General features: G+C 40.8%; 1 protein-coding gene across 5 annotated transcripts in view; it reads right to left on the bottom strand.

The window, feature by feature from the left end:
- The window catches only part of MFSD2B (MFSD2 lysolipid transporter B, sphingolipid), a 40,472-nt gene that overhangs the window by 3,426 nt on the left and 25,033 nt on the right, over positions 1–12,013 (bottom strand). For 3 of the 5 annotated variants that reach the window (XM_063330569.1, XM_063330567.1, XM_063330571.1), the window contains 7 exons: positions 11,748–11,838; positions 11,529–11,650; positions 9,065–9,148; positions 7,322–7,402; positions 3,139–3,248; positions 1,775–1,918; positions 116–292 (listed from right to left, as the gene is read on the bottom strand). In XM_063330569.1, the coding sequence (XP_063186639.1) occupies positions 116–292; positions 1,775–1,918; positions 3,139–3,248; positions 7,322–7,402; positions 9,065–9,148; positions 11,529–11,650; positions 11,748–11,838 (809 nt within the window). The remainder of the gene's footprint in view (positions 1–115; positions 293–1,774; positions 1,919–3,138; positions 3,249–7,321; positions 7,403–9,064; positions 9,149–11,528; positions 11,651–11,747; positions 11,839–12,013) is intronic. The other 2 variants (XM_063330568.1, XM_063330570.1) reach the window with 2 other exon arrangements.

Here is a 12,013-nt window from a genome sequence, read left to right as displayed (position 1 = left end):
TTGTTTTGTTGTAAGGACTATAGAGGTTTATATTGGGACCTAATAATTTTTTGCCCAGTACGACTAAGAGCTCCTGTCGTCCCGTTACTGCTGTTTGCTGCCAGTTCAAACCTACCTTAACACTTCAAGCGCAAGCTTTGTTTCTTTCCGACTTTCTTCAGTGATTGGGTAGAAAAGAAGTATAAATAGACCTACAAGGATGAGGATAGCAGGGACCGCTCCAATGAGGATTTTCAGTGTGAGGATCACATCGTCAGACTGTCTGCATATCCCTGGCTTGTATCCAGTAAACCTAAACAAATGCAAATGAGAGTGGTGTGTGCACGTCCAAAGCTAAAAGGCATTTATTCTTCAGAAGGCTCCCTTCTTTCCCCCAGCACTCTTCAAAACTTTGCTCCCATTTTTTTCTACACCTCTCTTTTTTCCTCTCCCTCACTACATGTTTCAAGTCTTGTTTTTCGAATGTCATTTTTGTGCTCGATTTCAGATAACTGCATTACCTCAGTATTTTCTCATTATTATGATATAACATTTAACTACTAAGAGGAGCACGGAATCCCATGTAAGGAAATTGATCTGTTATGTGTTTCCTATTCATATTCAGCAAAGTATTATGCTTTAAAAGTATGCAAGTAATCTGACCAATTTCAACAGCAATAATTAACTTTAATTTAAACACACACTTAAGCACTCTTCTCAAGATAGAAAAATTTGCTCAAGTGCTTAGAGTTAGGCACACACTTAGAGTTCATTGATTCAGGGCTTCCATGCAGTGCAACAACTGTTGATATACTCACATTCACATTTCCAACTTGTGGAATGAGTTTATTTTCCTCTGAATACGCACCTATGAAAGCTATAGCTCATTTAGCATCACTCGGTGTTCTCCCATAAACATCTGCCTTGGCAAATTGCTGGGAGCTAACTGGAATGCAATTGAAAAGGGGCTAATTGGTGAGCAGTGATTTGTTTGAGGGTGTTAGCAGTAAGCATCTAAAATTCCTAAGCCCCAAATGTTCAGCCAAGCACTGCCCGTTACTCAACAGTTTCAGCTGAAGGCCCTGAAGCAAAACATTCTGGTTACCAAAACCTAACTTGGATCCAAGGGCTAGAGTACTTCAGACAAGTTCCCTTCTAAGAGTTTATTGTGTACGTGTGTGCTGTAGCAGCTACAGGCTCTTCCTGCCAGGTCATGCACAAAAGCAAGGCAAGGCAAAAGTGGAAGGAGGACACAAAATATCTTCCAAACTGACACGGTCTAGGTGATGGGCAGAGCTGCAAGAAAGACTCTGTTCCTGACTCTGAAGAGTGTCCAGTTGCCTAAAACCAGGCAGGAATTGTTGATCCTTTTATGATGAACAGGCCACTAGGCACCCCTGAAAGCACTCCAATTCATGTAAAGACTTACAAGCTCGTATACGTAGTCCAACCCAGATGCAACAGGGAATGCACAATGTGGGGGACCTTCATCTGCTGAGCTTTCATGTTTAGTTCTTTATTCATATAAACCACTAAAATTTACATAAGTAATTTGGAAAGAGGAAAACCTAAAGGGAAGTCAGGTCGTTCTGAACTGAAACATGTTAGGGCAGGCGACTTAATGCTCTGTAGTCTGGCTTAGATGATAACAATCCCGTCTTTAGTGGTCAGACATCTGGAGCTGCTGGCACTTTCAGGCTTAGGGCAACAAGGCAATTAACTCTACAGGGTAAAGGTGGAGAAACCTCAGAATGCTTTCAAAGTAGATCCACTAAGTGCAAACAGCATTACTTACTCCAGTCCTGCTGCTGAAATTCCTAAGCCAATTCCTGCTGACATCTTGGTAAAGAAAACATAGGAAGAATAGAAAATAGTTTCATGTCCTTTTCCATGAGGATTCTGCAGGCGGAAGTTATCAACAACATCAGGCAGCATTGACCTAGAGATAAAAGCAAAACTCAAGCCAAAATCTCTTCTCAAATTCCAAACTTACCAAAGGAGTACAGCCCTCCTTCTTTTTTTTTAATGTAGTCATACACATGAAAGACTCCAATTCAAAAAGTCCTGCTGCTGGACAGGAGGGCAAAAATCCGTGTAAGAAATACATGGCCACATATTACAAAGTAGAAAACCACTGAAAAACTATCAAACACTTGCTGGGAAGTGACAGGATTCTTTAGACTGACTGTCATTCCGATCAGAAGTTGTGATATTAAAAAAAAGAACAACAAAACCCACATTTCTTAAGATCTTGAGGGACTCTGAATCTCTGAATAGTTTCACTCTGAAATAACCTTTTGACAAGCTAACAAAATTTTCAGAAACCAATGAGGCCTATTTTCTCTCTACTTGAAAGAGACTGAATTTGGTAATGGGGAATCAGAATGGAAGCTGCTCAAATGTCAATTGTGAATTGACATTTTATTTCCAATACATGTCATAATTTACTGTTGGAAAAAGGGCTTCTCACCCTCTGTGCAGAAAAGCTTGTCATCTGACAGCTTATTTCAACCCATTTTTCCATGACGTCTTGGAGTTTTCAGGGCATTGTACAAATGAGTAACACAAAACAGCTCTCAGCAACAGTCTTGCTTTCTGGTCAATTTGACCTGAACAATAATTATTCTCTCTGGAGACAAACCATCCCATCCTGCTCATCCTTGAGTAGCTTTTTCCCCACAAAGGACCTTGAATTCTCAGTTTCTTTTAATCAAATCCTTGTGTTATTTGATCTATAAGAGAGGACTGCTCAAGCAGGGATACACATAGCTTGGTTTATGCTTCGTCTGGTATGTTCTTAATTGCTCTGCATTAATTGATTTATTTAACTTCAACATTCCTGTAGTTCTGTTAGAAACCAAACCTAAGCCATTGATTTAATGTTATCAGAAGTTCTATAGCTACTTAGATTATTGATTCATCTACATACTCTTATGTATGAAGAACCGCTACACCTACAGTAGACATAAGTTGTTAACAACAGGGCAAACAAAGTCACATCATTGCAAATAGCCCTCATTATAAAAGCAGAAAAAGATTATTGGAAGAAGTGACTCTTGACAAATACTGTCTCTTTCAGAGGCAAATTCCATGCCGTAGTACATGCATGTAATGTAGACGTATACCCGTTTCCCTACCTCAAATGTAAAATTCTCCTACCATGGCAACAGAAGAGATGCTGCAATGCTCAGACCAGAGACGAAGGCCACGAAGTAAGCCAGGATCAGGTTTGGAATGGTCACTAGCATGACTGCAAAAGGAATCATCCACTGAGGAAGAAGAAAAACAATACATCTAACTTACAGTATCCACTGCTCAATGGTATATAGATCGTTCCCTTCAAAATGTAACATTATATTATGAAACAGTTCACGCACAGCAACACCTCATTATTTTGGTGAAACATTACTTACAAAGAGCCCTGAGCCAATCTGTATTTACCTATCCAGAAGAATCGGAGAAAAATAGGACGTGCCTTCTCTGTTAGCATTATTAGGGCTATAACTGCACTAGTAATTAAACAGTCCCAACAGCACATTCTGGCCACATTCACGCTCCTGAACATTCACAGTCCCCAGAAGAAGTGTGGCGATATAAAAATACTTTTTGTGAAGAGCCCTTAAGTGGGCCGGTTCCCAAACTGTACCCTGATACTTGTTTTGAGATTGCTAATCAGCTTGTGCTAAGATTTTTCTACCAATTTAGTAATAGAGATGACCAGTTTCTATTCTATGCCAGTGGAACCATTTAATCTACTATTGGACACAAAACCATCATCACACTGCATTTCAAAGGGAGGGGTAGGGGTTCAATGGTCGTTTAAAACTTTAAAAATCCAGTTTCAGGGATCACCTTGAGTCTTGAATGAAGAAAAGTTTGCTTACACCTTCATTTCCAATGACCACTTTAAAGCAGTCTAGGTACTTCACAATAACTAAAACCAAGAAGGCAGTGTGGTTTACCCCCACTCCGCACAGACAGATAAGCTCATGACATTGTCGCTAAGGCTACCCTCAAAACCAAACTAATTTGGGATGCTCAAAATTTTAAGTACTGGCAGTACTTAAAACCGCCAGATTTCCTCAACTTCAACTTAAGGCAATGGGCTTACAGGATTCAAAATCCACTATTTTAAATGCTGACTGAATGCATACAGCCCAGCTGTCCCATACCCATCACATGCTCCACCTCCCACGCCTATGAACCATGGGCACAGCACATGTAGAATCCAGAACCAGAGGCTTATCTACAGGGCTTTTTAATGATGGGGGATTAGTTTAACATTAAGTGTTTCAATCCTCTATACTTGTAGCTTGGGAGCTGAGAGTATGAGAAGAGCTTTCACAGAGAGTGATTCCCCTAAGCACTGCTATTTACAGTTCTGTATGATAAGTGATTCTGGGAGTCCTGGAGTCTAATCCATTATGTTTATGTTTTAAATGCATTTCCCATCTAAAGCATTCGCTCCTAACCCAAGGAGGCAGAAAATAACCTTTCCTGACTGCAAGTTCCCAGCACGGACAGATAATCCTTGCATTAGCCCAATGTTGTGGCAAAATCGTTATTTCACCACAAGAGAGCACTCCAGCAATACAAGATTTTATGTTCCCTATAAGCAATTTTATGACTGCCTTATGCTCCACATGGGGCACCCACTCAGAAACCAAAGCACTTAAACAAAAATCTAGATCGATAATAATAATCATTGTAACTGTAATTTTCTACTGAAAGAGAAGCACGGCCCGCAGGACTGAAGCTACAATGCCCTAAAGTCTCACTCATGCGATGGTAGTGCAATCATGGGGGCAGTGTTCCTGCTGCAATAAACAGCTAATGCATCTCCTTTCCTACTTGTAAAGCAAATACTCCATTATTGGCACCCTGCTCCCTGGTCACGGGGCTGCTGCCCTCCGAGTCATAAACAATATCCTACAGTTATCATGTGTCTTCCATCCGTTCCCTGATGGGACTATGGAAGGTGACCCTACTGGGATGCTAAAGGTGGTACTGGCCTGTGCAGCAGCACATTATGAAGGGCAAATCAGGAAAAGGCTGAGCTAGGATGTGAGTGGAAATAGGGATGGGAGAGTAGAAGAGGGGCTGCACAGCCAGGACTGATCCAAGGGCGTGCCTCCATGCTGCACGGTGCTGATAGATGGCAAATAAACAATTGCGTATGTGTGGGAAGGTGAAAAGACTGGGGGGGATTTTTTGATTTGTTTTTATTTTTTACTAAATCCTCCAAAACCAACAACCAAAAGCTATTATTGGCTAGGATGGAAGCTAGAGTTGTGTGAGAGAGAGATCTTCCACTTTTAGACATCTTGCCAAAACCAGGAACCAACAAGCTGCCACACTTAAAATTTCTCATGGCAACTTCACCTCCAGTCACCAGCTGGAAGACTTGTTGAGTGTAAGTTCAACGTTTGCCCCATGAGGGCAGAGCAGACAATCTAAATGAACGTAGCACGTAGAAGCAGAAGCAAATAAACAGAAGAGAATAATTTCTAGCCTGTGCACCAACCTGATCATGGGAAGAATGCTATCAAGGATCCTGCTTGGGTGTGACACTGTACTTCCAGAAAGTCTAGGTTTTAGACTTCTAGCAAGTCTAGATACTTAGTCAGTACTTAGACTGTTGGTCATCTCTTGTGGAGGAATGAGTAAAAAGGGAGCAATATCAGTGGAAGGAAGCCAAGATTCTTATTGCTTATCTACCTACCCTGTCTCGTATGCTCTTTCAGAGGTCTCTTCAACATAGAACCACTTTAACAGGAAAAATTATTCTGGAGCAGTGTGGATTTTTTTTTTTTCAGGAAACTGAATTAGAAATTACATCTTCATCCTGAAAGATGAGTAAGGTTTTGGAGAAAAATCATGTTTTCTCCCGTCTCCTTCCCTTCCAGAAGAACATTCCCCAGTAACAAACATAGGAGCCTTAAATGACGTGATTTTATTTCACATCGAGAGAGAACAGATTAGTTGTACAGATCCCACAAGGTGGTAGGATAGGAAGCCCTTGTGACGCGTTGCCAGGCAAAATCCATCACTGAGCACACACTGAGTCCCTTGAGTAATGTCTACAAGGTGAAATAGAGAGGTGGCTTTTTTTCAATTCAGCCCCCACTTAGACCATAATACAGTCAAGCAACTCAACTGTAAAATTAAGTTAAACCATGTTTACAGAGGTGCTGACAGGCTTTCCAGTCATGTTAAACTAAATTTATAGAGCCAAGTTGGTTGAAGAAAGCATTTTTCGTAGCCAAGTAGACAGAGGAGGAGATTTCCTAAGGAGGAAATCTGCATTCCCTGGTCCAGTCAATGGTCCAATACTGCTTTTGGCAATTCTCTTTGTTCAAGTGGTAAAAAGAAATGAGGATGGGACTTGAATTCCAGACGCTTACCTCAAAACGGATAACGATTCAGCAGATTTGGAACTTGGGTTTTAAAGTTACTTCTGATTCTTTGGAAGTCATTCCAAAACAGAGATTTTAATTCCAAAAATCATAACTGTTTAATTATATTCAACAATTGTCACCAGACCTAAACATTTCAGCTTTGTTCAGACTTTGACATATAGTTTCAGGCTGGATTTTCCAAGTCCTCATGCTTTGCTGTGCACAAGGCAGACAATTTTTCTTTCCTCTTTCATAAGTAATTGAAGGTAAACAGGGGAAAAATGGGGAGGAACAGGCCTATACAATGACTCACTGAGGATGATGACAGAAAATTGCTGCTGTCTGCACTAAGTGAAGGACTTAAAATAATCCATCAGAGACGAGGGCAGGCTCACTGAGCTGGCTTTGCAGAGCTGTGTCAAAGTTAAACTAGGCTTCTTTTCTCAGGTAGGTCACCTATTTCTTTACTTTGCTAATAACTGTCCATCTCTGTTCAGAGGGATGTGGGCACCGCTGCCTACTTACATTTCTAAAGAAGGATGTGTAACAGACTTCTGTTTCCTCCTCTGTGACTGAATTACAGATGTGGTCAACACAGCACCATATACAAAGACAAAACAAGCCTTGTACAACAGATAACTTGTCAACTCGAGGCAACACAAATCTGAATTTATAAAACCTCATTGGGGTTCAGTTCTGAGACCAGTGAAATGCAGATGTTGTGCAGATTCTTAAAGAAGCTGGGACCTCCTTTCAGCATCAATCCATTTCTCAAAAGTTTCTCTTGGAAACTTGGAATCTGTCTGAACTTTGGTATAATGATTTAAAACGAACTCTGAAACTGAGCAAGTTTCAGGTAGCTTGAGGTTATAAGCTCTTGAAGTCGCTCCAGTTGTCAAATGAAGTAAGCACAAGCAGATTTTTTTCTCAAAGGATTTGCTTACCGAAATCCCACATGCTGCACACTTCTTGCCAAATCGCTGCAGAAACTTCTGCCAGAAAGGAATGCTCACAGCTGCTGATACCTAAAATTGACAAAAAACCATATCTGTACCGTGCTTACTGCCACTGTCTTCTGCAGCTGTAGAGCTCACATACATCTTTTTGTCTAATGCATTGAGGTCTGAAAGGAAGATGAACTTGCAGATTCCTGTTTCTCCTCATCCTTTGAGTGATTTTTTTGGTTTTGATTCCCTATTATATATTACAAACTAAAGCTATCCATGAGAGGGTTTTCCACAGAAGGCAGTATCTTAACATTTCCTTTTCCTAGTGTAAGCCACAGCAGTTAAAGCTATACATGACACAGTCATTAAAGTTCAAACATATTGCAAATAGTCATAGTGCTAATGCCTTTTGCCTCATGATCCAGACCTGACAAATGACAAGTGAATTAAGCTCTGCTTCACTGTACAGGAGAAAAGCTGAAGCACAAGCTATACTTATCTTAAGACATACTTAGAGTACATATCCCATACTACAGGTTTATTCTTAGGAACAACCTGTAAGAGTTGTTCAATCACCTACAGTCAACATTACCCTGTCACATACTGTAATACTCACTTGGTAGCAGCAATAAGCACAGGCAACATAGTACCAATACACCGAAGTACTGCTACTATTGACAGTCTTACAATTGACCTAAATTCAATTGTTATCTCATGGTTACAGTTATATTCCACTCTTTGCTAACTTTAACTCTACCATCTCTTGTCTCTCTTCTTGGCATCCATTACTTGCAGAGGCTTAAGATACCCAACAGTCATCCCTTGCTCTCCAACATTTTGGTTTTAATCACTGGAAAACCTCTTTCTTATAATGTGGGAAAGGAAGAATCAAAAAGGGGTAGAAAGGGTGGGAGGCTGCAACCAAGTAGTGGAAATGACGTTCCCCTAAGATGGTTCCACAAAGTCTCTGTATCGAATGGGTCAGAAGTCATGCAACAGCTTCCCTGAAAATGACTGCTGCAGTATTCTGTATGGTAGACAAACTCTTTACAAAATATTTCAAAACTACAGTACATGCACATCCCAGTAATTATGCATCATTTATTGTTCTACTTGTGTTTAAAGGACTGTGGTCAGAGGGATGAAAATGGCAGTTTTCAACTAATACTACTTGTAATTATAAAGTAAATAATGCAATATAGGAACAGTGTGTAACCTCAGTTATAAGTATCACCTAAGCAAGCAGAATTCTACCTCTGCATGTCAAGAAAAAAGGTTCTGTAAAAGGATCTTTTTATCACACTGCCAATTGCTCTACAGAGGAATCTTGACATCTCTGGATATTTTAAATATTTATCCTTGCAAGCTGCCTAGCGCAGAAGGCTCACGCATATGAATACTGCAATTAAAGTTGTTTAGTTTTCAGTATATTAGACTGGGGAAAGGGAAAAGGAAGCTAAAATTCCAGACCTCCTTTCTGGCAGCAGCTTTTGTCGTTTATAGGAGCAGGAAGTGCCTTACAGGTAAAAGCAACAAGGAATGAATTAAAAGCTCCAAAGCATTAATTTTTTAGTACAGTAGGGAACATCAGCTTTATTTCAAACAGACAATGCAAAAGATAGTGTAGCTTCTTAACAGCTCTGTCTAGACAAAAAACTGTTCTTGTCTTCTGCTGTTTTGTGCCAAAAACCAGTCAGAACTAGCTATCAAATAAAAAGACGGGAGAGAAGTGCAACTCACCAAGATGGTCACCACCAAATACTGGAAGTGATTGCGAAGACCAGCAGCATGAGTGCAGAACAGGACAAAGTTGCTCTGCTCCAGCTGTTGAATTGAAGATATATGGTGACCACAAAAAAAGAAACGAAAAATAAAAAAGACAAAAATGACATCACACTCCATACTAGCCAAACATAGCTGGTGACTGATTTGTTAAGTGTAGGATTTGGGAGTCTCATTCTTTCCTCATTTGCAAAAATTTAAAGAAGCGGTAACTCTCCTGCTGTCCCTATTGCTATGTCAATAATATTCGGGCAAGCAAGAGGTAAACCGTGCACCTAATACAGCACAAAAATGACCAAAATGGGAACTGCCTTACAAGAGGATTCTGTCTCAAAGCTTTATTCTCTATGTTGCAATTGCCTTGTGGTGTTGTCACAGCCACAGCTGCAGATTACTGCAAGAAATTGCCCTTCCTTTTCCATAGCAATGCCATAAATCTTTAATCAGAAGCTCTGACTCCAAAATAAGTTACTCTTCGGCTGGAATTACACTCATGGCAACTTCCTGTAGTGAAGCAGCTAACTGCTGCTTTTGTATACAACCTCGGCTATGGAGTGTAGCCTTGGGTCAGATATCTCCGTTAAGTGTGAGTACTCATTGGACGGGAGGATGTAGCTGCACTGTGTTATAATGACAGATGAAGCCACTGCCACCATGCTTTTGCAGAACTCGGGGGGTTCTAAACACCAGAATATGGTTCGGGCCCATTTCCAGCAGTTCTGCAGCAGTGGGATGACAGAGGAGAATTTAATACTCATGCCACAGCAGTATGATCAACTCTTGCTCCTTTGTGCACTTGTAGACTATAAGCGGCCAATCATCTGTATACAAATTAGGATAAAAGTTATATCTCTTCTCCATTGCCACCAAAGCCTTCCCTAGCTTGTGTCCCAGTTTACGCTGCCTTCATTTTAGATGTAGAATATCACGCTCTGGGATTGTGACTAATGCATCTTTACCTGCCTATTCCTTCGCTTATCAGCAATCCACTCACTAAATTCCATGAAGTCAGTGTCCCTCCCTTGAATAACAATAGCAAGGGTTGCCCAAGCTGGCTGAACTGAAGCAAGACAGCTTCCAGCTTCTGCCTCCCATCACACCTCTACTTCAGTCTGTACAAATAGAAAAATAAAGAGATATGGACTGACAGAAGATCTTTTCCTCTCTGCATGTTGCCAGAAAGTAGTTGGCTGCCAGCAACTAGGTGTGCGCTGTATCCTTACTGACTGAATGGAAGCTGAAAGGATCTGGACCATAAGGGACCTTTCATCTTTCATCTTCTCCCTGTCTTTGCTGTAGCTCTCGGTGCCTGCAGCTCTCAGATGTAAGCAGAAATCCTTCTGCTACTGTTTCTCACCCTTGGGCCTTCCAGTAATGACTGACAGATGCTGCAAAGGACAGCCTACTAACTGTGCCCAAATCCAGGTCAACAGGAAACTTCGGTGCTTCTTTGGCAAACAGGCTTTTAAGTAGCCCTTCCAAGGAACTCACTAATTCACAAGGACTGCTGGTGAGCACAGTGCTGCCCTCTTACATGCCCTGTTCTTGCCCTCTGTCTTGATATTCACTTGATCAATGGCTCATGTGACTAAGAATCTGTTGACAAAAATGTGAATATTATTTGCTTTTCAAAATAAAGCCAACTTCAACTGATACGTACAGGTTGACATTAAAATAACATATTCACTGACTTGAACATAGCTGAAAAATGAAGCTTTAAAAAGACTGCTGGACTATGGGAAGTAGGTGTTTCTAACTGAGTGGCTTTGAGTTTTTCTACAGTTCCTCTCTATGGGAGGATGTATTGCATCTTTTTGCGAGAGCCACATTAAACTGCAGGTCCTCATTTGAAAATTAGCTCTATCTAGCTCTGAGACAGGTAAGACCTCCTGCCTCTGAATATCATCTTACTCTGACCTAATGCCTTCCATCACAAAAGACTCCATAAGAACCAGTTCAGCCACTATCTGAGAATAGCCACCTATGCAAAGGAAAGGGGCAATGGTTTGAAGTGGCACACACTATAGAGAACAGAGAGAAGAGAAAAAACATTCTCTAAGCAACTGAAACCACAGGAGACTATAGATGGATAACATATAATGACCTAATCTGGGTCACTAGGACTAGTTCCTCACCTCTGATGAAAAAAAAAAAAAAAGAAAAAAGAAAAAAAAGAAGCCATCTTTAAATGGTCAGGACTTTGGTTTTGCTTCTCATTTGAAATAACCATCTCCAGCCACACAAGACCCCAGGCACCAAAAAAGGGGTTTGGTTCCCTACTGATTTGTAGGGGAAGGCACCACCCCCTAGATCACCACCTCCAGTCACCAGCCAAAGGTTATTTGCATTTTAGCTGCCGCAGACTCTCCCATGCTGGGACTGGAATGAGGCCAACGCACAGACTTAGAGAGTCCGAAGTTACCTGAACTGCCGTCGAGATGAGAAGAAATGAAGCTGTAAGCTTCACATATGGACCATGCTTCATGGTGAGTCCAAGCCCCTTACAAAAAGGAATTGCTCTGTCTGAATTTAAGGCATAAGGATCTAAGAGGAGCAGAATACATAAAATAACAATCTTTTCCAGAGATGAATGTGAAGTTATTATTATTATTAAATCTAGGCATACTTAAATATATCTTACCATCTTTTTCCTTTACTCCAAGAAAAAGAATGACAATTCCAAGAAGATACACACCTCCTATGACCCCAGCTGCAACCATGTAAACCTTTGCCTTTGGAAAGAAAAAAGACATTCGAAATTGTGACAGGAGAATGACAAGTCATTATGAAAATTTCAGTCTCTTTCTGGTGAGTCATCTGCAAATGAAGAAATGCCCGTCTACATACAGCCAACTGTCTGTCTTTTACCTCTCTGAAAAATGTTCACTCCTGCAGTTCATTTATAAA

The sequence above is a fragment of the Chroicocephalus ridibundus genome, chromosome 3, assembly GCF_963924245.1.
Source record: "Chroicocephalus ridibundus chromosome 3, bChrRid1.1, whole genome shotgun sequence".
Classification (NCBI taxonomy): domain Eukaryota; kingdom Metazoa; phylum Chordata; class Aves; order Charadriiformes; family Laridae; genus Chroicocephalus; species Chroicocephalus ridibundus.
Note: the sequence above shows the minus strand (reverse complement) of the source record. Positions and strands in the feature narration are given on the sequence as shown.